The sequence below is a fragment of the Pogoniulus pusillus genome, chromosome 9 (assembly GCF_015220805.1).
Source record: "Pogoniulus pusillus isolate bPogPus1 chromosome 9, bPogPus1.pri, whole genome shotgun sequence".
Lineage (NCBI taxonomy): Eukaryota > Metazoa > Chordata > Aves > Piciformes > Lybiidae > Pogoniulus > Pogoniulus pusillus.
This window is the reverse complement of record NC_087272.1, coordinates 26,365,962-26,392,805: the sequence shown is the minus strand read 5'-3', so window position 1 is coordinate 26,392,805 and position 26,844 is coordinate 26,365,962. Positions and strand designations below refer to the sequence as shown.

Genomic DNA, 26,844 nt, shown 5'->3' with positions numbered 1-26,844 from the left:
ATTAAATACCTGAAACAAAATCTCAGTAATTGTAGTGGTTGAGTTTTTAAAAAGAGGACTCTCCAGTATGTGTGTAATGTCCTTTAAGCTGGAATTGTTTGATGAAATACACATCTAGGTTTGGGGGGATTTACCAGTGGTTACCTGATACTTCCCAAAGCAAAATGGCAGGCAGCTTTTCTCTGGGAGAAAAAAAATACCATTTTTTCAAAAAGCTCTGCTCTATCCTTGTCTAAAGGTAGAAGGCAGGAGTGGGTTCTTTGTATATACATGTGCATTCATCTTAGTTCACCCTGGATTAGGTGCTATCTTTTGCCTTTTTTGAAATTAGTAGTTAGATTACTTAGGGCAGTTAATAGAAGAGTTTCAGGATCTGCTGCTTTTCGTTGCCTCCATGGGTCTAGAAAAAAGTACACTCTGAATTTCTAACACAGCACCATATTTGTACAGAAACTGTCTATATGAGATTGTTCCTTTTGAAGCTTTATGTTCCAATGAATGTCTATAGTCCTTCCCCTATCTCTTGGGACAGCTGTGAATTCACATTAGCCATCCACTGAGATGTTCTTCTGATCCAGATGGAGGCTTTCAGCTCTGTGCTGGATTAATGCAGTTGTCATCTGTGCCTGCTGCTGGGATCAGCTGGGGAGTTGTATGAGACAGAGGGAGTTGTCTCAAACACCTCCAGAGAAGTGAGATTCTGGCTTTCACCACACTTTTGTGTTGCTCAATAACTTCTCTTAGTACCCTGGTTTATTCCCCAGTTTCAGAAGGGTGTTGTGTAGCATAATTAATGTCTTCCAAGCCTTTCAGAACATTTGTAAAGCATTCATCGTGCCTTCACTTAGGAACATTATTCATTTCTACTTTGGTATTAAATATCATGTGCCTGGGGGAGTAGGAAAGCTCACTGTTAATAACTAACCAGACTGTAGCTTTCTGTCACAGACCATGAGGATTACAGACTACAGGTACAACCATGTTTTCTTCATACTATTAATGGCATTGCAAGGATCAGTAAGAATAAGCATCTAATTAGAGGATAAATTTTTCACAGATTGATGTCATATATAAGTTAGAGTCCCACCATGTTTTATGTGACCATGTGGCCAGTTTTTTGCATGCCAGGTCTGGTTTTCTGGTGCATAATTTTCATGTGAGCCTCCAGAGGTCACTTGGGATATTGGCAGCTTGCTGAGTGAGGATGCTTTCCCACATTAGGAAAGAATGTTGTGGTCCATATGTCATGGTAAGACTATGTTTCTGGGTGGAGGAGAACTGTGGTTGTGGTCCTCCCTGGGAAAGCCTCTGGACAGCTGGCATGTCAAGGAGGGCTCAAGGGTACTATGTGCAAGAAGCCAGTGGAGATTTAGGCATTTTCAGTTGCCACAAGTGGGGAAAAAATGTTTCTGAATGTGATGGAAACTGAATAAATCACACAATTTCCTTTAGAAGTTCTGTTGAAAGCAGGTGGTGGGCATGGAAGGAAGCTCAGAGACAATGTTCAGAACTCAGATACCAAGCAGGCTCCGAGGACAGGCTTTTAGCAATCCAGAAGGGTCAAGGTGTTACAAGTAATTATTTCTTTTTCTAACCCCAAGTTGTAGGACAGTCTCACCTTGATGGCTGCAGCGAGGAGCAAGTGATAGTTGCCAATCCTCCTGACATTTGCCAAGTAGTAGAGGTGACAACAGAAAGCGATGAAAAGCCCCTCAGCCTGAGCCAGCTGTACCCGCTCCAGATCTCCCCTGTCTCATCTTATGCAGGTAAGCATTCTGGCCTTCCTTTACACTCTGGTTTTGGAAATGTTTAGAAGTCACTAGGGAAGAGGGGTAGCTGGCAGAGGTCCAGAAATGCCTGTTCACTTGGTTTGTGCATTTTTAATGAAACTGGAAAACTCGCAGTCCTCTACTCATTCTGCTTTGGGAAACAACTCAGCAGATCCAAGACTGGAAATGTAAGCTGCAGATTTTAGCCTGTGACTAATGGAAAAAAGAGAGGTCCTTTCATCTTCTGCAAATACTGTGTCCCCTCTTGCTTCTGAGTTACTAAGGATTAAAGCTCTTCTCTATTATGTTTCCTCAGCACCTACCTAGCACAGTGGGCATAGAGTATTGAGGGCTGCACTAATGGTACATGTAATGCAAACATGGAGCTACAGGCCCTGGGGCAGTAGATCTGTCTTGTTACAGTCTGCACACTACAAGAGCCATGTAGCAACAGACATCAAGTGGTCCTGCAAGCAGCATAGCTGTGTACTTCTGACTTCCAACATCTGTCTTCCATCTGGATTCTGTGATGGATAGAAAGGGGTGAGATAACAAGCTTTTCCCCAAGTCAGGGTGCTTGTGGTTTCGCTTTTTTGGCTTATTCCTTGTTTTCTTTAAACTAGTAGGAAGTTAGGTCTTTGGTACTCATTTATCCCTTATCGAAGCCTAGCAGTGTGTCCAAAAGTTCTTAGTGGAGAAACAGCAAATGCACATGTGGACACACTATAAAGTTCCTGCAATCATACAGGCCTTTCCATAGGACACAGGTCAAAGCCACATTTGAAAGTGGAAAAAGTTTCAGATCCAACCTGTCCTTGCTTTTTTAACATGTTGCTAACATGCAAGCTTCAGGAGACGATGAGTAGAAACACAAATGTCATCTTTTTAGGTAAACTTCTGTATTAACTGTTCCCTCTGCAGTTTGTTACTTTACATGTGGTTTTGTCTTTGACTCATTTGGCTGAGATTGGTTCCAGACACTTGTTTTATAAGATATGTACTTAGTAATTTTTGTCTTCAGGTCCAGGTGAATAGTATGATGTTCTTTTGAATAGCCTCCAATGTTAGCCTTACACATGTTGATAAATGATTATGCTTCCCAATGTGTTTAGTCTAATGGCCAAAACATTTAGAAGGGCTTTGCAAAGCATAAGGCAGAGGAATGAGAGGACTTTGAGTTACTAGCAGCTGGGACATGGGGCCTTTGAAAAATTTGTCTCCTTTCCAAATACTTCTTGCAAAACTTCTTCAGTCCCAGTGAAAACATCAGTGATGCATTCTTTTAATCTCAGCTACAGGATCTAAGTTCTTGGAATGCAAACACAAGTCACTGTCTTGGTCTGAAAGTCATGGTGGTTCCTTGGACTGGAATGATGGTGAGGGGTGGTCTGATGACAGGAGAACTATCCTGACAAGATCAAGTCACGAGCTACCTCCCTAGAACTCAAGGCAACAAGACTGCAGAAGGAAGAAAGCATAACTGAATAAATTCTGCTGTATCTTTGTTGTCTTGGTATTCTGATTGCCTTTATCTGTCCAGGACCTGCTAGCTTGTACTGCAGATAACAGTTTCATCTAGTTACTCTAACTAGAGACTAATGAGAAGTGGAGTACTGCGAGAGTCTGGGAGAAGTCCTATTTAATGTATCAATGAGCAGAAGAGGTGTTGGAGTACACACTTGCAAAGGTTACAGGTGACATCAAATAGGGACAGCTGTTGATGTGCTTGAGGGCAGGGCCACCATCCAAAGAGACATGGAGAGACTGCAGGAATGGGCCAGCAGAAACATGAAATTCAGCAAGGGCAGGTGCCAAGTCCCGTGCTTGGGAATGAAGAGCCCTTTGTAGTGGTAGAGATGGGGATCAGCTCTGCAGAAAGGGGGGTGTACTGTGAGCAGAATGTGAGACAGCAGCGCACCCTGGCCAGACAGATGGCCACCACCTTTCATCCCCCTCCACCTCAGCACTAGTTACACCAGCAGAGTATTTGGTCCAGCCTCAAGCTTCCCAGTCCAAGAAAGATACAAACAAATGGGAGCAAATACAGGGAAGAGCTGGCAGGATGATCAAGGGCTAGGACACTTATTCTGTCAGGAAATACTGAGAAACTGGGGCTTGTTCAGCCTGGAGAAGAGATGGCTTTGAGCAGCCTGCTCCTACCTGCAAGGTTGTCAGTGTAGAAGGCAGAGACAGACTCTTTACAAATGTGCAGGCTAGAAGGTTGCGAAACAGCAGGCATAAGCTGGAACAAGAGAATTTGGTCTAGGTGGATACAAGAAAAATTACTGTCATTTTCACCTCAAGGCCAGTCAGGCAGTGGAGCAGGATGCCAAGGAAGATTGTGCTGCTTACGTCCTTGGTTTTGAAGAGCTAACTGGATAAGACCCCAGACAACCTGATCCAGTCTTGTAGCTGGTCCTGCTTTGAGCAGAAGGTTGGGCTGTGGACCTTTTGAGGTCCCTTTCTGCATGAATCATTGTGTGAATCTCTTTTTAAAAAAAGATCATGTGTTTGCCTTTGAGGCAGGAGTCAGGACAGGAGTCTGTGGTTTATTAGAGCCCTGAAACTTTTAGGTTGATCTTGTGACTATTTATGGCTTTGTCTTGCTCCACACAACCTCATATGGGAGAACCACCAGAGCCCTGGCCTATGCTTATGTGTTACTAGGTAGAGCTGCCTGCTCTGTCAGGTGCAACTGCTGAATGCCCTGACACCTGTGCAGGAACAGTCTAGCTCTTCTGAAACAGCAACAAAACAAAGCAGCCTGAAGTATCAACTGTCCTACAAAAATCTGCTTTATTTCAAACCCACTTCTAGATCCTTTCTGAGGTTACTCAGGCAAATGATACGAGTGGCCCTTGTGAGTTTTCTCATGGTTCCATTGAACCATCTATGAAATCCATTTTTTTTAATGCCATTAGTGTTGTCAACCTCCTCTTGTGCTGGATACTGATTCAAATAACCTTCCTGGTTGAAATAACCCCTCTAACTTTGCATGCCTAAGTGGCTAGCTTCCCTGGCTTTGCTAACTATAGTGCTATCTCTTGCTCAGCATTTTGTTATGTATAAACACCAAGGATGGATTCCTTCTCAGCTGCATCACTCTTTTTTTCTGTTGCCACATGTTTCTTCATGTCAAGGAGTATCTGTTTCTTGTCTCTATATGGATTCCTCCTATGGCTTTGCACAGTTTTAATTTCTGTCTCTCCTGCCTCAGTATGGATTAATTAGTTTAATTGTCTTGGAACACCTGTCTGCCTGGGTCAGTGAATGAGAAGCCATGCAGAGAGCTAACTTCATAGGACTTTGCAGATAGATTTAATGTTTCTGACCGTGCCCGTGCTTACTGCTCACTGTGGCAAAGGCCTCAAACCAGCACAGTGGGAAAAGTGAAACAAGATGCAAAGTATAACAACAGTAATAAAGCACCAGAAGTGACAACAAGCGCTTGAGGTAGCAGGCTGAGATAACAGTTTATGAAACAAAACCACACTTAACTCCCCTGGGGTGGAGTTGTTGCTGTTTTTTTCAGGGAGATAAAAATAAGGACTTGGACAGAATTTTGCCCTTTTCCAGACTTGGAGCTGCTGAGAGAGGGTGGGGGAGTGTCCACTACTTGTGGGAGGCTTTTCCCTCTGCCCAGAAATCACAAATCTACTTCTTTCCTCTCCATTGCTGTCTGTTGCAGGGTATAACCCATGTTAACTGTGACAACCACATGGATTTACCTGAGTTGTTCAATGCAGCTGTACTATCTAGCCCTTGGGTTGCTGTTACTGTGACACAAGGTCCATGCTTCTCCATTGTTTTCTTGTAGTTTGTCTTGACTCTGTTTCCGCTCGTTAGAACTGGATCAGGCTGCTTGAGCTGGAATTCTGCTGCTGCAGGCAGAACAGCCTGAGTTTCATTTTTTGTTCTGTTTTGTTTGACAGAAAGTGAAACGACCGACAGCGTTCCAAGCGATGAAGAAAATGCAGAGGTAAGTATCTTCTGGATTTTTAGCACTGCAGGGCAAGTTCTCAGGAGCAAGGCTCCGAATTGTTCTGCCCCCTTTTGCATTTGCAATTCTGTCTACCTGTAGAATATTCATTTTAATAACAGCTGGGGAATTAAACCAGCAAGGTTCAAGGGTAACAGGCATTTGGGTTATTGTTACAGAATGGCTATCTCTGCAAGTTCTTTCCTTATTGTCTGTCCAAACTACAAGGAGATTAATTAGTGTGATAAGATGTTCTGGAGAGCCATCAACAGTGCCAGCTAGTTTGTTAATATGATGCACTGACATTGTTGGGTAGTGAGTATTTTGTCTTGGTTGAAAACGTGCTCACTCTGTTCTCCTTAAATGACACCTGAACTCATACAATTGGAGGAAATGCTGACACGTATGATAGAAATGCAGCTTGAATGTTTGAGCCTTCCCAAACAGTCAGTTGGGTATTGCTGGATGAAAGGAATCCATGGGGGAAATACCCACCCTGCAAATGTTTCTTGCTCTGCCCCTACGCAAAACCAGCACTGATGTTTTCTTTTGGGGCTGCCATCAAGTGACCAGACTTAGTGATCTGCATTAGTACTTAGGTAAAAGGGAAGCTCACTGGGGGCTCTCTCTGGTAAAAGAGAAGATGCTTCTATTTGGAGCTCTGAATGGCTGATTGTCTGTGTCCATTTTTGTCTCCAACATACTGGAAATAAGGCCTTTACCTTCCATCAGGGTTTAGGCATGCAAGTTCAGAAAGAAAGTGGCTGAGAGCCATTAAAAGCCAGGGGCTAGAGGCTTAGGCTTAGAGATGGGGTAATTCCTGTGCAGTTGGTGAATGTTTCTGTCTTCATCTTGTTACTCGTAGCACTTCTGAAAGCCTCGTTTGCTCATCCACTTTCCCCTCTTCCCCTCCCCCCCCACCTTTTAGGGACGGCTTCATTGGCAGAAGAAAAACATTGAAGGCAAACAGTATCTCAGCAATCTGGGTATGAGGAACACTTCTCATATGCTTCCCAGCATGGCAACTTTTGTAGCCAACAAGCCTGACCTCCAAGTCACCATCAAGGAAGAAAGCTGCCCACTGCCTTACAACAGCTCCTGGCCCCCTTTCCCAGACATCCCTCTGCCACAAGTAGTGTCTACAGCCTCCACTAGCAGCGGCCGGCCAGACCGCGAGACACGGGCCAGCGTCATCAAGAAAACATCAGACATCACCCAGTCAAGAGTCAAGAGCTACTAAGCCTTTGATGGCGTGGGGTTTTAGCTTCGTTTTGTTTGGGTTTGTATTTTATGTTTCTCTAGGAGAGGTTCATCCCTTGACGCACACGAGACAAATCTAAGGTAAAGCCTTGGCAATATAAACCATTGCTGTGTCCGCCCCCAGTGCCACAGTGTTTCTAACTCAGGACTCCAGCCGTCAGTACTTACACCTGAACCCAGGCGGATCTCCACGGTTGCTGTGCAGGCAAACAACCAGAGAACTTTGGCCCACTTGCAGGTTCCAGTGTTTCATAAGAGGACCAACCAACCACAAGGGAAGTGGTGCTGCTGCGCTTCTTGCTGTCAAGGCTGTGATGGAACTGAAAGCCTCAGAATGGAAGAGAAAATGTGAACTAGCTGGAATATTTTTAAATAAAGAAAAAAATCTATTGTGAATATTGTACATAGTGCAGTACTAGCAACGTTGCAGTCTGCTTCTGCACCTTATTAAGAAAGCACTTACAAAAGGCCTTTTATTACCTTGCTCTACTTAATGGCACATTGAAGGTCCCTCCCCACCTGTATTCTTTTCCAAGGCTATTCTTGCTAAAGTGTCTTTAAAGAATAGAGGAAAGGAAAGGAAGTAAAAACTTCCATGTGGATTTCATATGTTTTAAGACTGCTTTTCTCATGTTTGTTTCTAATCAGCTATGCTTGAACGCTGCGTGGTACAATAGAGAAAAAGAAAAAAGAAACCTATTACAGAGATATTATGCAAATTCCCAGATTTAAAAGAAAAAAAAAAAAGAGAGAAGAAGAAGAAAAATACTCTAATTCTAACCAGAGCAAGCTTTTTTATTTTTTATACAGGGGAATATTTTATTCAAAATAAAATTCTAAAATGAATATAATTTTTTTTAATCTTTTCTACAGCAAATTTATAATTTTAAGAGTCAGTCCTTGGTTATCAGCAGTTATTACATCCTTGTGGCACATTTTTCTTTTTTTTTTTAATTTTGTAAAGGTGAAATAGCTTTTATGAGCTCATGTAGCAATCAGATTATCCTGTGGATTGATAATAAATATGGTATATAGTTAAATTTTTAATAATGCTCTTGTTTGTCTCTTTTAATCTTTCAGAAGCCCCAGATGGCATGGGTTTGATAGGTGAATGCAGCTTCTCAGCCACGGCAATTAGTATTGGACACTAGTACCCATCTCCCAGTATTGGAAGTGCTGTGCTTGAGGTGGAGTGAGGTAGAAAGAACTGCAGTTTAAAGGTGGCTGTACTCAAGTTTACTCTCATGGGCAGAGCCTGGGAGTTGCGGCAGCTCTTCTGCTGTTGTTCGGCAGTTGCGCTTTGAACAAGGCATTCATGAAAGGGATCTGGTGAAGGTCCATCCACTGCCCAGCACAGGGTCAGCTGTGCTTGCTCCATTCCTCACAGATCTCTGTTTAGCTTCCTCACAGTTTCCTTTCCTGAAAAATCTCTTTAAGCAATCCCACTAATGAGGGGTTCCTTATTAGTGGAATGAATCAGAAGTCAAAGGGGGAGGGCCACAAAGATGATCAGCAGACTGGAGCACCTCCCCTGTGAGGCAGACAGAGAGTTGAGATTGTTTAGCCTGGAGATGAGAAGGCTCTGGTGAGACCTTACAGTAGCCTTCCAGTACGTCAAGGGGGCCTACAGGAAAGACAGGGAGGCAATCTTTATCAGTACAGTGGTAGGATGATGGTTACAACTGAAAGAGGGCAGATTCAGATTAGATATTAGGAAGAAACTCTTCAGTGTGAGAGTGGTGACATACTGGAACTGGTGGCCTAAAGAGACTGCAGCAGTGGGGCTGGAGAATGCTCATAGAGGTGGAAAGCATAGTGCAATGTAAATAAAGTGCTGGTGCTTTTGTCCAAGGAGTAGCTAGCCTCTGGATGGAGAGAGGCTCTGTCCGGAATTGAGCTGAATTGAGACTCTTCTTGGCAGAATAGGAGCTTAATGCTTCCTTGCCCGAGGCTACAACTTCTTGACCAGGAACTGGTGGAACCGGTTTATTTGCATTTGCTGGCCATTCACACTCTTTTATGTGAATAGGTGCATCTGAGGAAACCAGCCCAGTGGGCTTTAAGGCATTTGTAAAGGCTTTGGACTGCTCATGCAGTGTTTTCCATAGGTCTTGGCTTCCTGCCTTTTCCTCTTTTAATTCCTTTCTCAAGATCTGATTTCTTTCCTCTAGCAGCCAATTTTTTCTTTCCTAACTTTCAAATTTGACCTATGCCCAGGCCATTACTGAACCCAAGACTAAAGCATAGTACTCTGCTGTAGACTCGCAGGGTCAAAACTCTCAGCTAATTTTGCTGTGATATTCTCTGGAGGTTTGCAGCTTTCCTACACCTCAGATTAAATTGACTCCTGTGGTAATGCAGCCTTTCTTATGAAGAAATTCCACAATTTAACTACCCTGCAGTCGCTGTGCCATAAATGATTTAGTTGTGGCAATTAACAAGGCAGGAATTATAAAGTATGTAGCTATTTTATTTCCCAAAAGCCTAGTCCACAAGCTAGTTAAATTTGGGTTCTAATTTGGTCGGGAAAATCTTGACAAGGATGCTTATAGGCAATTCATTAACTTAGGAGAATCAGAAAATTGGGAAAGTTTAGGTACAAAATGGCTTTGCTCCACTTAAAAGGCAGCCTGGAGCCCTAGGGAACATCTGTGCTACTCATGGCAGTGGAGCAGGAATTTCAAGATAGCCACTGGCTCCTTTGCAGCAGTGTTGGAACTGCTCGGCATCTTGATGGCCTTTGAGAGGCTTCGAGATTTTCCCAGGTTCTAGCAGGGTGCTGGGAAGAGGCAGACAATCTCTGACCCGATCCTGGTTCCTCTTGGCACAGAGGTTTGCAGAGGTGCAGGCAGGATCTCTTGGAGATGTGCACAGAGCACAATGTTGGTGGCACTCCTCATGACATCATGAGGCACTTAATGCCTTCTCCTGGTAAACTTGAGGCACTGAAGTTTCCAGGTAGTCCAAGCCCAAAACATCAGAGCTAAGCTGATCTGGCACACAAGGCAGAGCATCTCCAAGCCAAGAGCAGTGAGGCAGAGGCAGCGCAACTGCTTGCAACTTAGCTCCATTTATATTATTTGCCCGAGTGTAATGGCTCCTTTGGCCACAGAGATTGATCAATCAGAGTGGCATTTGCAAAACTGACCATATTGGGTGAAACCAGGGCTTGCTCACCCTTATTTGGGCAAGACACACGTACCTGAACACCTGTGAGTACCTGTTTATCACTTTGGGATGGGACCAGACATAATAGCCCAAGCCTTTGTTTTCCTCCTGCCCTTGCTTCCCCCATCAGCCAAGGGGTGGGGCAAGCCAGGACATGTTTTAAGCCTATTAGCCTTCCAGGACAGGCTCTTGCCTCTCATGCAGCTTGGGTTTAGCACTGAGTTAAGTTTAAGAGCAAGGCTAGAGGTGAGGTTGTGTGGGGCCTGGAGAGCTTCTTCTGAAGTAAACAGAGCTAACTCAAGGCTTTTGCTTGTCTGGAAGCAGGGCTGCTGTTTACATCCATGATGACCTGTTCTCACTGTTCAGGTTGGCAGTGTTAAATGTTGGCACAACTTGTGTCAGGCAGGACCTTGGGGGATTACCTGGCCCAACCCCTGCTCCAAAGCTTCAGAGCTAGGCCAGGTTGCTCAGAGCCTTATTTGGTCAAGTTTGGAGCATCCCCACAGATGCAAACTCCTGCCTCTTTGGGCAGGGTGTGAAGTGTATTGGGGGACCCAGGCTGATGGAGTTCAGCATAGCAACACGTCTTGGATTGCTGAGAAATCAGAGGTTTAGTCAGTAGTGCTGAAGGCTCAGGATGATATCAGCCAAGGACCTGGCTGCATGAGGTGCTGCAGCTGCAGTGAGAGCTGCTTTGAAGTCTAGAAGTGAGGAGAGGTGATATTTAGTGGAAAAAAAAAGATTAGAGAGCACAGGCTCCTCCTGCGTTGGCAGATTTACCAGGAGGGGAACCACCCCACTTTTACTACAGCTGCCTTTGCCCTTGGCTATCGCTGACATCCATCACCCAGGCCTGTGTTTTTGAAAGTCATCTGGAAGCAGCTTACTCTCATTTGGAGAAGACAACGAAGTATAAATATTTCTGTAGCACCCAAGAGAAAAAGAGGTCAAGCACAGGGTCTAAGAGATTAAAAAAGTGCAAGTCTGAGACTTGCCACAAGGGTAACTTTACATGCTCTTCTGCTCCCATCCTGAACATGTTTGCTAGGCAGATGGTGCCTTGAGGTAGATGGTATTTCCTTAGGAGCAATACATACATACCTGTGTGTAGGAGGTGACCTTACAGACAAAGCTGGGTTAAGAGAAGCTGGGTTAGATCTGTTCGAAGGGGATTTGCTCCCCTGCCTAGGAAAGCTGAGTCCAGGAATGCCTTTTTTTTTTCTCCCCAGAGGAATTAAAAAACAAACATTGTTTTTTCCTTTGGGTTTGGCAGGGGCCAAGACACATGCTAGAGGGCTCATATCCTTTCTGTGATAATGTGGGGGAAAGAAAAAAAAAGGAGGGAAAACATGGTGGGGGGGGTGGGGGAATGAAAAAAAAAAGAAATAATGGCCCCAAGCAGAAATTTATCCAGGTGTGCTTATGAGTCACTTAATGTTGCAACCCAGGTTCCCACTGCTGTCTAAGGCTGCCACTCCTGACATCCTGCTGGAGCCCAGCAATGTCCTCTCATGCAAAGATACTCAGATGCCACCCAAAATGACAACAGGTGAGTCACCTCAGAATTTCCCAGGCCTGCTCTGGTTTTCTCCCCAGCTGGTAGCAATGGCCTCTGTTCTTGCTGGTGTATAGCCACCTGGCAGGCCCCGTCCCTTGCCTGCATGCATTGGTTTGGGGCAAGTGAAGCTTGGTTTACCTCTTGATGCAGTTCTGCTGGAAGTAGCTGTAGGTAGCCTGCACACCTCTGCCACAGGGCTGCTAAATGCGTTCACTCTGCAGCGGGTTAGACAGGCTTCCTCAGGGCTCTTTAGAGCCAGCAGCTTTGCTACAGGGCTTCTGTCTGGGCCATCAGAAACTGGCTTCATCTTTGAATCGGTTGCTTCCTCCCTGAGATGTGTCTCCTCTCCACCTCTCCCATCTTGCTTCCAGCTGGGGACTCTGCCCCAGAGGGGGAATGGCGCTGGTACCTGCTCTTTTCTCTGGTCTCTCCCCTCCAGTCGCTGGCTGGGGTCAGCTGCCTGGCAGAACTGGGGGGTAGATGCAGCATGAGGCTGTGCAGTGGTAACCTTGGGAGTGGGCCAGGACCACCGGCTGGCATCCTCAGGTGCCTGGGCTGCGCTCCCTGCCCCACCCGCTATTGTGGCTTGGTAACATAGGCAGCAGGGTGGTTAGCTTCGGCCGCGCTGTCTCACCTCCATTGTCCTTACTGTCTGTTAACCACCTTTGCTGGCTGGATGTCATGGAGAGGGGCTGGGGTTAGGCTTAGGGCATTGCTCCTGCCAGGCAGGCTGAGCTGCCTCCTGCCAGTGCCGTGGCAGAAGAAACAGCCTGGCGACCTTTTCAGCTAGTGCCTGGAGGCTTTCCTCCCCTGCAGTAAGAGCAGCAGGTGCAGGATTTTTCTGTCAGCAGCAATGAAAATAATGGTGGGGAGGAAGGAAACCACAGGGGCCAACGGCAACTGCCGCCGCAGTCGGTGCGTTCTCTGGGACCGTGGCTTTCTGAGGAGGTGAGGGCAGTTGCAGTAAGGCTTGGGACGCACAAAATCCAGCTACTGGATGTTACTGCTCGTTGAACAAGCTTTTCTCTGTGTGTGGCAGCTGTAAATAAACCAGCAAAGGCAGAGGAAGCCCTTTCCAAGTTCACTGCATTATTTTCTGTTGAGTAGCTGATGATGGCTCCGTCGGGCTGGTTCTGCTCGCGGTTCCATGCCTGTAGACTAAATACTTCAGCAGCACTACCAGGTGTGCTGTCCAGCCTTCTGCAGCTGCAGCTCCAAGCACTGCCTGACCTTGGGGAATTTGTGTTCAGACCTCATTTTGGACCGGTATCAGAAGCTAAAGCATCAGTGGAAAAGGCTCCTGGTTTTATACAGGCTAATGCTGTGTAGAGCAGGTGGAGGGGAATCAGACCTACCAGTTTTGATTTCGTAAAGACTACCTCTTTGAGCCCCTGGGGCTGTAGCTCCTCTCCAAAGGACACTTGGTGCTGCTTTGTTTCCTCTGCTCCTTTGCTGTAGGGTTTCTCAGCTAATTGATGCACTCATCAGGCCCTGTAAAATTAGTATTTTGCATATATTTTTTCCAGACTGACTTTTAGGGGCAGGTGAACTTTTAAGGTGTCCAAACCCAGGCGGCAGGCTGGGGATTTGTCAGGGTGCAGCATTACTAAGTCCTCACACACAATTTCTGCCCTGAAAGGGGGGTGTGTGTGTTTGTGTGCAGCAGGAAACGGGGCGGGTGCTGAGGACGTTTGCTGTAGCATTTGCTTTTGCATGTGCTTGTTTAGAGATGTTATCTCTCACAGTCAACCTTGTAGAGTTTCAGTTTTCAGGAGTATTTTTTACTCTCAGGCAAATTTGTATTTTGGTTTGGTTTTTCCTTTTCCTTTTTTCCAAATAACTAAAATAGGGGGGGAGGGGAGGAGGAGAACACCACCCGGCTCACTGTAACGTTTGAAAGGCCATTTTTCTGCTCCTGTCACAGGTAGCAATACACAGGTCTGTCAGCTGCAGTAGCTGGCATACTTTTCTCAGTGCAGTTCTTTCAAGAGCAAGAAGATACAGACACTTAAGGAGGGTAATGAGTTTGTTTCTGGTTCAGCCACCCAGCAATGGCTATTGACACACATTCAATGCCTGTGCTGGTGGGGTCGGTCAGCCTGGGGCAGGCTATGTCCAGCTTGCAGGAGCTAACTGCATTCACGCTGGGCTGCCGAGGTGTCCAGAGCCCAGGCTTCTCTCGCATTCATTTTCTTTTCCCATTTCGTTTCCCCTTCTTGCTTTCTTTGGCCAAGCTTAACCGTTTCACTCTCACAGCTGGAGTCTGCTGCTTTGTAGCCCTTTCAGGCTTTCCTTTGCCCCTCCTTCCTGATCACCTTCCCTTGCATGCTCCCCTATAAGTTTGCAGAGCCCCACTGTTCCCTGCCACTCCAGCTCTCAGTTTTCTCCAGTCAGTAAACGAAAAGTTGTATGCCTTGCTGCTTTCACTTTCTCAGAAGTAGCCTCCAGGAGTGCTCTGGGGGTCGGTAGGGACCACAGATGCTGTTCCATTCCTGTGGCAGTGAGCAGCATCACCCATCCTGCTGCCTCCATCAGCCAAGCGATGGAAAAGGACCAACCATTCACATGGATTGTACAAAACATGGCATAGAGCAGCTCCGAGTCAGCAGTGCGGGGCCCTCCCCTGCCCCAAAACACTGCTTTGCCGCTCCCGGCACAATGTGGGATATGCAAGCAGGGCTATGCCATACACCTATGCACCCAAGCACCCTGGCTGCCCTCACAGGATGCTGCACCTTTCAGTGGAGTGCTGCCATACCCTGCTCTGCACAGGAGCCTCACTGCTGCCGTGAGGGCAGAGAACCCCACAGACAACGCTGTTCAAGATGCCTTTCACTAAAAACAGTTTCTACTGTCCTAGCACATGCAATGTGACTCATCCTTCAGTTTGCACTTTTTTGCAGCTTTCTTTGGCACCTGCCATACTTTGCTGGAGAAAATGAGATGATTCCTGTTTTACAGTGCCACGGCATGGCACATTTTAGGACAATATTGTGTCCACTGACTGAGGTTTGGAGATGTGAGTTTCATGGTACTAAAGAGAGATTTTATAAGCATTTTTTTTGTTTAGTGGAAGAAAATTTGCAGAGAAAACGTGAGCAAAGCCGATAGAAAAACTTTGTGAGCATTTAAGAGAGCTCATCTCAAATGCATCAATTGTCAGTGCAAACTGCCTGAAAAAGCCCCGAAGGTCAGTTTAGGATCAGTTACCAAGAGATCAATGCCCGTCAGTGATCTCCTCTGCCATGCCCAGTCCCCTCCGCCCTCCTGGGGAGGCTGCCTGAGCACCCACATGCCCTGTGGCAGTCTCCCCTGGGGACTAGAATGCAGCCAGGCATCCCAATCAGCTCCTGCCACAGCTGGAGAGTGGCAGCGTGCTGCTCCACGCCAAGACAGCAGCTGGTAAATGTGAGCTGGGGAATTCGCAAGCCTGTAACAGCGAGTCTCCCTTCCCACAGCCGTGAAGCATTCTCCGATGAAGTTACGCTCACCAGAGCCTGTTCATTCCATGGTTTTACACAGCGTCGGGCTCCAGATGGGCTGGAAGCGGAGCAAAACCAGAGTGGCATGATGGATAGCAAGGAATTTATGGGAAGTGCATGTTTATTCATGGCAGTCTGATTAACTTTTTACTTAAGTATTTGAAGTTTACATCTGACTAAGGTCTTTAAAAGCTGACAGATGATACCAAAACAAGTTCACTGTGGGTTTAGCTACAGGAACAACTCACCCCACGCCACCGATGTGCTCTGTCTGCAGCGAATGGCAATTTGAGGTAACGTATCCCTGAAGCAAGGGAGGTGTAAATTGAATTAGCTAAAGGAACATCTGTTACAGCGAGTCAAAGGGATGAAGTTTTTTGTTTAGATGCTTTAATTAACCAAACACAATGTCCTTGTGTAAGCAGCTTCTCACTCTTTCAGGGGAGGGTGTTCAGGCACAGAACAGCTGTATTCGCGGCCGCTTCGTTGGGATCGTTACCCTCTCGCTCTCTGTGCGCGTAAACATCACAGACCTGCCAAGCTAAAGCGACGTCCCGGCTGGGTCACTCCAGGTGAAGCCAGCAGGATGTGTGGACTTCCCTTCCCCGGCGGCAGCAGCACAAACAGCGCCGTGCCCCGCTGGGAGCCGCTCCTGGCGGCCAGAGGCAGGCTGTCCGGCAGCAGCTGCGCCTGGCACCCTCCGAACAAGAGCCCTTTTGCCCTCCCCCTGCGGAACGACGCGCAGCGCCGGGCTCCTCCATTGCCTTACAAAGGAAAGCCCAGGCTCGGCAGGGGTGCAGCTGCCTGGCTTATTTCTGTCGGACTTTGGATAGTTCTTCGTGTGTTGACTTCAAGGAACTTATTACGAAGGTAGGCTTCGGTGTTAAAGAGCAACGTAAGGAAAAGCAAGCTGCCCACCCCAAGCCAGTTGCCTCTAGTGGAAGGGACAGAAGGCCATCAGGCACGAGGTTGGCCTTCAAAGTCCAGAAATGGACTTGAACATTGCTGGATCCCAAGGATGGAGGAAAGTGGGGCTAAGGGGAAGGAAAAAAGAAGAAAGAAAGAAAGAAAGGAAGAAAAAGAAAGAAAGGAAGAAAGGAAGAAAGGAAGAAAGGAAGAAAGGAAGAAAGGAAGAAAGAAAGAAAGAAAGGAAGAAAGGAAGAAAGGAAGAAAGGAAGAAAGGAAGAAAGGAAGAAAGGAAGAAAGGAAGAAAGGAAGAAAGGAAGAAAGGAAGAAAGGAAGAAAGGAAGAAAGAAGAAAGAAAGAAAGAAAGAAAGAAAGAAAGAAAGAAAGAAAGAAAGAAAGAAAGAAAGAAAGAAAGAAAGAAAGAAAGAAAGAAAGAAAGAAAGAAAGAAAGAAAGGAGGGAGGGAAGGAAGGAAGGAAGGAAGGAAGGAAGGAAGGAAGGAAGGAAGGAAGGAAGGAAGAAGGAAGGAAGGAAGAAGGAAGGAAGGAAGGAAGGAAGGAAGGAGGGAGGGAAGGAGGGAGGGAAGGAGGGAGGGAAGGAGGGAGGGAAGGAGGGAGGGAAGGAGGGAGGGAAGGAGGGAGGGAAGGAGGGAGGGAAGGAGAGAGAGAGAGCAGAAGAGCGAGCTTCCACAGAGTCTGGGGAAGGACATCACCCCCCAGCAGGTCTCCTGCTTTTTCTGATGGTTTTGGCCAATCTGGAGAAATGTGGCTTTATCCCTCAGAGCTACAACATCCCTTAAGCCTGTGTTAAGTAACTCTTGTTAGGGCAGAAGTAGTTAAGAATGATATTCTCCAGGATCACTACCCACACCAACTTGGATGCTGTTATCCAGAGTACTTCTGCATCAGGAGTGCAGGGCCTATATGGCCATGCCCTGACATCCTCATAGCTCAGGCTGGTGAGCTCTTATATGTCCCTTATTGTAGCAGCAGCAGCACCTTTCATAAAGTCAGGAGTCAGCCAGTCAGACCTGTGCTTCACCTGGCAATCTGCACACTTCCTTACACATCAACAAATACCAGTAGTAGTTTTTTCAGCAGCATTGCCCTAGAAATTCATGTGTGATGCTTTGTCCTCCAGAAACTCCACACTGTCCATCACTGCTGCTCTCCAGGCTGCCTTGTTTCCAAGCTGCCTACCTTCATGCTTATAAATAAAATAGTATAAGTAATTGGAAAACTGTTTTAAAAATAGACCTCATTCCCCTCCAACCTCTGTGCATTTACTACCAGATAGGCAGCACTGCCCAAGAGCTTTGGGTTCACATCCATTTTCTTCATGGCTCTAGGCAGCAGTTTTGGGGAAGTCCAACCCTATCATGCACAGGCACTGCACTCTGTGCATCTCTGGTAGGTGTTGCTGCTCTGCTTGGAGCAAAACTTGTTTTCTCATTGCTTCCCCTGAGTAAATATGTACTTAGTGCTGTGGCATTGTTCTTTGGGTTTGGGCTGTTTCCAACTGATTAATTACTATGGCCACAACATATTTTTTACAACATAAGGACAGGGACATGCGTCAGATCACTGACCCGATTGGACCAGTATCCTGTCTTCAGGATTTTGGACAAGCATCTTGGACTGTATCAGGAACAGTGTGGCCAGCAGGACAAGAGAGGTTATTCTTCCCCTGTACTCGGCACTGGTCAGGCCACACCTTGAGTACTGTGTCCAGTTCTGAGCCCCTCAATTCAAGAGAGATGTTGAGGTGCTGGAATGTGTCCAGAGAAGTGTGACAAAGCTGGTGAGGGGCCTGGAACACAAACCCTATGAGGAGAGGCTGAGGGAGCTGGGGGTGTTTAGCCTGGAGAAGAGGAGGCTCAGGGGGGACCTCACTGCTGTCTACAACTACCTGAAGGGAGGCTGCAGCCAGGTGGGGGTTGGTCTCTTCTCCCAGGCAACCACCAATAGAACAAGGGGACACAGTCTTAAGTTGTGCTGGGGGAAGTATAGGCTGGATGTTAGGAGGAAGCTGTTGGCAGAGAGAGTGATTGGCATTGGAATGGGCTGCCCGGGGAGGTGGTGGAGTCACCATCCCTGGAGGTGTTGAAGCAAATCCTGGATGAGGCACTTAGTGCCATGGTCTAGAGGACTGGACAGGGCTGGGTGCTAGGTTGGACTGGATGATCTTGGAGGTCTCTTCCAACCTGGCTGATAAAGAAAAAAAAAAAAAGATAAATGAGAATTTCAAAGCCAATCTGAACGTGATCTTGTGTGATCTGACCTAGGCAATGCTGCTTTGGCAGGGGGGGTAGGAGCCAAGCATCTCTGAAGGTCCTTCCAACCGCTACCACTGATTCTGTGATATAGCAATCCCTGAAGAGGAGGCACATGCAAACGCCTTGCACATCTGCACGTTTGACCAGGTAAAGAAAAAAGCCCATTATGGTCAATGAATAAACCTAGTGCTGACTTTTCTTCCCTTGTAAAGCCTTCAGACCGTTATTTGGTTTTCAGTGAAGTATCTTTCTCTCGAAGAGGAAGCAGATGCTTAGAAAGGATTTGTTTCTGCAGGGGTAGTGGTGGTGATGGTTGGGGTTGGAGGGGGGGAGGCAAAGCAGGATGCGTGGGCTTAGTTCAGCCCCAGTTTGCCTGGTTCAGAAAGCCTTGCTCTCAGCTGAGCTGCACATCCCTCCGCAGCCCAGCCTGTGAGGTGAGGGTCTGCAGCCAGCCGTAGCCTCCCAGGCTGAGCCAGGCTGCAGGCACGCTCAGGTCTGCGCACACATGTGCCCGCATGGGCTGTCCCCATGGTGTGAAGGGCTGCAGGCTGCCTCTACTTTTCCTGTCTTACAAAATGCAGAGATAAAAAGCAAGTGTCTAAGGTAACAAAAACGGAGGTTAAACCCAAGTGTCACTGACAGTCAGGGCTGCAGAAAGCACTCTGTACTTTTTAGGAGTCTTGCATATTTTAGCTACAATGCCTAGGAAGGCGAGAGGAAAGAAAGGCAATAACAACTGTTTCTTTACCCCTCTCTCTCTCTCTGCAAGCTTCTTCAACTCTTACCTTCCAACTTGGATGAAAGTGGCCACTGGGCTGAGAAGGTTTTTGATAATATTTACTCGTTGAAGAAGCAACTGGCACTGCTGCTGAAACCAGATTTCTTTTCCTCCTAATTCACAGCCTTTCAAAGAACTAAACACAGGTACTCAGTTTCACCCACAGATCTGTTTTGTCTTGTTTTTCATAAATATTTGGATTATTCACAGCAGCTGTGGACAAAATACTGTTTCAATACAAACCTAGGGACAGGTCCCACTAATCACCCTTACTTCACTTCTCTGACAGCAGTTTGCACGTGTGCTGAAACTGGCTGGATACCACCACCCCCCCCCCCCCACATCCGCGGTGTCTGTGCCCAGGCTGATGCTCCATGTGATCCCTGAGGACCAGCAGCGAGAGATGCCACACTACTGACAGTATGACTTCCAAGCTGTTCACTGAAACCTGACCCTCAGGGGAAGGCCAGCCTGGAGCTGAGGAGCTCAGGTAAGCTCCATCTTGACACCACACAAGTGCACTTATCTCCTGTATAAAGCTGACCCAGCAGGAAACCATGCTCAGTGTCAGGCTGGGGTTGAAATTGTCATACCTTGAGCTAGTTCCTTATTTCGGCTTTGCCAGAGCCCTACAGAGTTCGTGAGCTTATGCTGAGATCTGAACTGATTCACTTTTTGCAGCAGCAGGGAGGCAATTTCCAAATGCATCAGAACATGATACACACATATCAGACATCATCCCCATTTTACCAGGACGGTGCTAAGACAGGAGCTGGGCACATGGCAGTCTCTGATGAGTGTTATGCATGCAATCACCTGCTTTAAGCCTGGTTTACCTCTCTGAGGAGAAGGCATGCATTTTCTTTGTACTTCAGGAGGGGGTTACTGCAGCCCATGAAGGTTTGTCATTTCCCTTAAGTCTTGTGCAATGAATAGTCAGGTAAGGTCTCAAGCAGCTTGCTTGGTCATGCTGGTACAGCTTGCTCTGTTCACAGGCAGGAGCAGCTCTAGCACACCAAAAGAAGCTTCTGTTTGCTCTGCAAATCCCATGCACTAGGCAGAAAGCAACCAACTTGCACCATTTTGGTACGTAATCCATGAAGACTTTTCAAAGCTCTTGCTGTTCAGTGTTTGCTGTCTGTGGCTCCCCTTCCCCCCCAGATGTCTGGTGTTTTCCTAGGTGAGGCTGCCTGGGCAGGAGTAGGTGAGGAGGCAGCACCTCTGGCCCCTGCCTCCTTAAGTGATGCCTTGGATAGGCTCTGCCAAACGGAAGGGAGAGAAGAAAAGAAATGGGAACTTCTTTTTTTTTTTAGTTGTATCATCACAAAACTGAGAGAAGAAGTGAAATTTAAACCAAAAAAAGACTGGTTTTAGTAAAGGACAGTGAGTTTGACAACCTTAAAGTAAGCAGTCCCTGTGCTGTGGCCTGTGGAGGAATGGTGGGATTCAATGAAGTTTCAGCTCCTCATCGCCAGCCACTGATCTGTATTAAATATCAGCTGGTGTCAGATGAAACATTCCCTTGGTATCTTCCAACGTGCAGGGAAGTCTCAGACTGCCTATGAAATGGAACTGAGCTGAAGAAACCCACTTGAGCCTCAGTTTCTGAGTTGTTAGTAAAGCATTGCATGAAAAAAGGTGCAGCTTTGTATAGCCACTGTGGTTACTGGGATGTATCACAAATGTAAGAAGAAGAGATTTATTATTGTTTCTGCTTTTGCAATAGCATCAGAAAAAGAAACCAACACTGAAAGAAAGAGAAGGAGGAAAAGGTATAAATGCTGTCCTTATATGGCTGTAAAGTCACATTTTGCTGCTGGACATTCCCTCAGAAACCTCTTGCACAAGAGGAACATGGAGCTGATTTTCAGACCAACAGTTCATACAATTTTTGCTTACAAAGGCCAACAGCAGCACAGTAGGAACTTGCACTCACCAAGGCTTTCAGAAGTGGGTGGGTGGTGAGACCAAATGGCAAGATTTTGGCATCCACTGTAGTGTAAATCTGGCCTGAAATCCTTATTAAGCTCTAGGGAGAGAACCTGCTAGCAGGTACTTGTGAACTCACACCAGTTGCTGCACACTTGCCAGCACTGCTCCAATGGGAAGTGGACCCTGAGCCTCTGGTTTCATCTCCCAGGTGTGGTCAAAACCAATTTTGATCAAAAGAGGAAACCCTGTTTGCAGACTGTAAAAGGGAAAAACTGAGATAAAGCCAAGTCTTGATCTGTAGTGTCTATGACTAATCCATAAAAGGATGCTGCAAAGGATTAACCCTTCTGGAGGTGGTCTGAACCTGACCCCAGGTGTAGTGGTTAGCCCACTCCCACTTCTCGTCTAGGCCCCCTGTGAAAACAGAGGATCTTCCTGGTTCTTTCCCTCTTTGCCCTCCCTGCCTGTTTGACAGCATCACCCTTGTTTCTGCTGCTCCTGTTTTGCCACTGGCCACCCTACCACATGCTGGGAGCACCACTTCCTGAACCTGCCTCCATCCCCTGCCATCAGTCTGGTCGTACATACACTTTTGTATCTTGTTTCCCTTCCCTATACCTTTTTTGTAAGTCCCCTATTTTAAATACCTTACATTCATTGTTAAAGTTTTCCTTTTAACTTCCAAATGAAAGCAAGACTATTCTCTGGGTGTTTTACCCCTTTTCTCTCTCTACATCCAAAGGAGAGGAGAAGGGAAGGCATCCTATTATTGTACTGTTCTGTTAGGTTTTGAGTCTCTGGGAAGCTTAAATCAGATCAATACAGGTGCACTGAGTTACAATTTCTTTAGGAAAACAAGTGAAAACTCTGACATGCTGCCCTACAGGTTCCATATGCTAAAACTTGTGTGATCCAGAGGTCAGAAACCAGCAGCTCCTCTCAGGGAAAGGCACTTACTGAAATGCAAGCTGAAAGTGTTGTACTGGGCAGCTAATAGGCTTCCCACCCTCAGAATGATATTTGCATCTGTTGCTCTGGCAATAAGAGAACATTTCATGTTCCTTAAACAAAACGAGGCTAAGATGGAATTACAGCTGGGATCAGATGAATAAACTCCACATAAAACATACTACAGGAACCAAGCAGGCCAAAATGTTGGGAAAATCAGACTTGCAAGCAAACTTAAATGGAAGTGTAAGCACGTGAACACAGCGAGGCATGGGCAGCCGAGTGTGGCAGGGATGACAGTGCCTCTGTGAGCGTGTTGGCAGTCTGGTGCCACTATTTTGGGGAAACACCTCATGGGACATCCCTGCTTTGTCTGCTCTGTGTTCAGGTGATGGCCCTGAGGCCTTGTTTTTCCATGGTTTTCCCACTCCTTAAATGAAAGTATGTGTGAAAAATGGTGCTGGTTTATTTTCATCAGGAGTAGCTCATAGAATCACAGAACCAACCAGGTTGGAAGAGACCTCCAAGATCATCCAGTCCAACCTAGCACCCAGCCCTATCCAGTCAACTAGACCATGGCACTAAGAGCCTCATCCAGGCTTTGTTTGAACACCTCCAGGGATGGTGCCTCCACCACCTCCCTGGGCAGCCCATTCCCATGGCAAATCACTCTCTCTGTGAAGCACTTAATGCTATCCTGGAGCTCCTTGCACTTGTTTGAAGCCAGCTAGAATGTTTTGGTGAGAAGGACTAGATCACAGGCTGTGAAAGGAAAACAATGGTGATGTCTACTTCCCTCACAGGCTTGCTGAGATGTATAAGAACAAGAATCAAAACATAGATAAGCCACTACTCCTGCTGGGGAGCTCCAAGCTGCATCTCTCTCTCTAGCCTCTCTGACTAATCCACTTTGCTTCCTAACCCCCTGGCCAAACCTCCATTCTTCATTGGGACTGGGGTAAGGTTGAGAGGGGTAGGGGGAAGGTGGAAGGGTGCTTGGAAGCCCCTCCTGGGGACTCCATTTTCTGGGAGGGCTGTGGTGTTTCTGTATTAGCTTCTATCTTGTGTATTTCTGTATATACTGTAAATATCTGCCTGTATCTTGTGCTAAATAATAAGCTTCATTCAATTTCCAGAGCCAGCTGAGTCTAGTCTGGGTGATTTAACAAAATGGGGGGGTGGGTAACACCCAAACCATCACACTCCTCTATCTTAGCTGGTGCAGACATTGGAGTATGTCCACCCAAATCCTCTAATTTATGATTAGTTCTATAGTAAACAAGGTAATCTACAGCATCTTATAGAGGAACTGAAACCACTTAAATCATCTCTTCATTTATGTGGTCCAATGTAAAAAAAAAAAAGCAGCAGCAGAAAAACATGGCAAAGTCTTAAAATTAGCTACTCACTACCAAAAAAAAGGTTATCAAGATTCAATATATAATTGCTAAGCTGTCTAGCAAAATAGTGTGTCTATGAAACTAAAGCATTGCATATCCCTTCCACCAAACTTCATCCCAGTCCACCAAATCATAGAATCACTTCAGTTGGAAGAGACCTTTCAGTTCATCAAGCGCAGCCACTAACCTCCTATATAAGCAGGGATTTCTTTAGACCCAAGCTTGTAAATAAATCTACTTTGAGGTTGGAGTTTCAAGTCATTTTTTAGGTCAGACTGAAAAACATTTCTAGTAGCAACAAAAAATGAATACCCAACCTTCCTTTTATTTCAACTGAGGTTTAAAAGAGATCTCATCCAAGCTGTTCTTGCAAAGTATCAGCTTCCCACTCCCTCTCTTGAGTGGTTTGACAGGGTTTTTGCATCTTCTTCTGACCTGCGGGGACTTTTTCTCCGGTGTGTATGCAGTGCCTGCTGTGCTCAGGCAGCTCAGCTGGCTGGCTGTTGGGCTTCACTTCAGCTCACTTCTTAGAAATTACAAGCCACACTGAAAAGCTTGCTGAAAAGTCGCCTCATGCCTTAGAAAGTGAAGAACCTGTGCTTGGGTAGGTCCTGAAAGTCCGTCTGTTAGCAGTGCGCTGTGAAAGACTGGAGGCAATGGAGGCACTCCACATCCCTGGGCAAGCAGTAGGTGAATAGAGGTGGCAGTGCACCCCAATCCCACCCCTTTGTCCTCCCATGGCCTCACTGTAAGCAATCAGTGAGTAATCACCACGCAGCTTCATCATGTATTATGCTATGCAGCAGAGACAGTTTAAGCATAGGGATCTGGGTGTGAGCCCAACTCCTTGTCCCTTCTGCCACGTGCAGGGGGCTGTGCAAGGCTGTGTGCCTGAGCTTGGCCATGATGGGCACGTTGGCAAGAGCAGGACCCAGCAGGACGTGAACAGAGCAGAGCAACTGTTTCTAACCAGTTGCTGCAGATATTTTGAGGATGTCCAGTGAAGGCATTGCTGTGGGTTGGTTTGACCATATTCTGGAATTGAAATTCATCTGTTATGAAAGGGTAGAGAAGAAGAAATACTGGAAATTGTGCTGCTGTGAGCTTCCTGGGCCAGAAGATGCAGAAATGGGTTGTGTGACAGTGATCAACAGAGACAACCTCAGCAGTGGCAGCACCCCTCCAATGGCCCATTGGTGCAAGGAAGAAACTGGTATGGCCATCCCGAGGTGAGGGCATTTCCATCTCCCTTGCATAACAAAATGTTTTCATCATTTCTAAGATTTCAGTCTGTGATGGTCAGGCTTACACAGAAAATAAAGTCACTGGCCAGGAGTACAAGGACTTCTTACTGTTACCTGGTAGGCCATGCTTTTAGCATGCAGCCAGCAAGTGTTAAGATCATTCTTACAATGCATGTTCTTCAAGGAAAACTAATCATCAACTACTTGTTCTTGCCATATGAGCTTCAGACTAACCAGTGAGCTGCTGACATACAGCAAAACTGGTAATCAGTTGGAAAAATTGCAGTTTGCATCAGACACAGGCTTGAATCATATGGTTTGATGAGCACAACTTGCAGGTACAGCCTGTTCTCTGTACCTTCCATACTCACCCACAGGTAAAGGTTTGCAGATGGTGTGTGAAATGCACCCTGACAGCTGCAAGATGTTCAAGTTGCTTGCAGAGGCTAGAAGAGAACAAGTTCAGCACCCTTATTCGGTTAGGATTGGGCATTAGGATTAGGGGTTAGGGTTACATTTAGGGATTAGGGTTAGAATTGGGTTAGAGTTACGTTTAGGGTTATTAGTTATAGGGTTAAGGTTTGAAGTAGGAGAGGGCCTAAGAAGAAAGGTGCAGTCCCTAGAGTGACAAAGATCAGTGCATTAATATTGATGTTACTTGAATGGGGAGGCCTGAAACTTGAGATGCACAAGGCTCCTGTTTCTGTGTCGTAGTGGGTATTGCTATGAACCATGAACATTTTGTTCAGTTTGGCATTGAACAGATGGCAGGAAACTGCAAGGGATTCAAACAGCAGTAGAGATGATTTAAGAGACACTGGAAGAATTGGCTTGAGAAACAAGCAAGCAAATGTAAAACTAGGGATAGGAAATGTGCTACAGCTATTTAGAGAATATAAAACCACCAAGAGAGGGGAACTGTTTAGTTTCACAGAACAAAATGTAAACAAAGTGAACATACCATGAGTAACCAAGGGTTTTGGGAAATTAATCCTGGCTGATCTTGCTGCACTTACTTAAGTTGCCAGCCCTCTTGCACCTTCACTACAACCAGGACCAGCAGCAAGGTAGGCAGTGCAGCCTCCCCTTCACTGATAATTCCTTGTGTGGCAGATTTAAATCCTCACCACTTCCAGGCTAAAAGTGCCCATCAAACCGTGAGCTTGGGTGGCAGCACTGGTCTGCTAGCGTTGCTCCTGCCCTAGTCTTCTCTCCAGGAGTGCAGGAAGAGAGAACAGTAGGTGTCGACCCCAGCCAGAAATTCTTGTGGTTATGAGCAACCTCCAGTCGCAGCTTCTTTGCTGGGGACCATAATAAATCCATTCAGACGTGAGGTAACTGGAACAAACACCTTCCTTGGGTGCATGTCCCACAAACAAAATCCCTTTTTCAGTACAGCTGACTCCGGTACCTACTGTACATGACTTCAATTGTTCCTTGTGGCTGCCTGGCCAGCAGCTGCTGGGCATCTCTTTCCTCTTTGCTACCCGTAGTGTGTTGACAGATCATGTGGGCTCCAACAGCTTCAGCTGATCTCCCCCCCATTCTCTCACAAGCCTTGTGCACAGCAGGATACCTGGCCAGCAGGAATGATGGGCTGCCTTTGCAAGAAAGCCCACTCTTCCATGAATTGCTGTGTGCTGCCTTTTGTGATGTGCATGTGCACGGAGAGCTGGCAGCACATGGAGCACCCTTGAAGCTCCACTTTCTCCCTTTCTGACACTTGTGACCATTTCCAAACCAGACATAAAATTTCAGATGCCCACACTGAGCCCAGGTGAAATATTTTACCAAGTTCACACCAGAGCTTTTCTCTGATGCATGCATGGCTGAGGGCTGGAGGCAGTCTGCAGCATGCTCATGCTTGCAAGTGAAGAGAGAGATGCTAGCACCCTGGTGGGATGCCTGACCACACAGCCTTGTACTCATGCACTCCCACATCCATGCACCTGTGCACCCATGCACTCCTACCAGTGCTGCAGCAGTGCTGTTTGCTGCCTCCCCTTTAGCAGCCATGGCAACTGCCGTTGTGTAACCAAGTGTTGCCAGGATCTGGGCCAGGAGCAGAGCCTTGTAATAGGAAGAAGAGAAAAGAAAACAACAAACAACCAACCAAAACAAACAAACAAACCAAGGGGAAACCCCC

The 26,844-nt window shown here is 46.5% G+C and overlaps 1 protein-coding gene across 5 annotated transcripts in view; it reads left to right on the top strand.

Annotated features, from left to right (window-relative positions):
* Positions 1 to 8,058, top strand: part of IRF2 (interferon regulatory factor 2) — a 42,502-nt gene extending 34,444 nt beyond the window's left edge. For all 5 annotated transcript variants that reach the window (XM_064148968.1, XM_064148971.1, XM_064148970.1 and 2 more), the window contains 3 exons: positions 1,602 to 1,766; positions 5,702 to 5,748; positions 6,677 to 8,058. In XM_064148968.1, the coding sequence (XP_064005038.1) occupies positions 1,602 to 1,766; positions 5,702 to 5,748; positions 6,677 to 6,988 (524 nt within the window). In that variant the 3' untranslated portion in view covers positions 6,989 to 8,058. The remainder of the gene's footprint in view (positions 1 to 1,601; positions 1,767 to 5,701; positions 5,749 to 6,676) is intronic.
* The last annotated feature ends 18,786 nt before the right edge of the window (positions 8,059 to 26,844 follow it).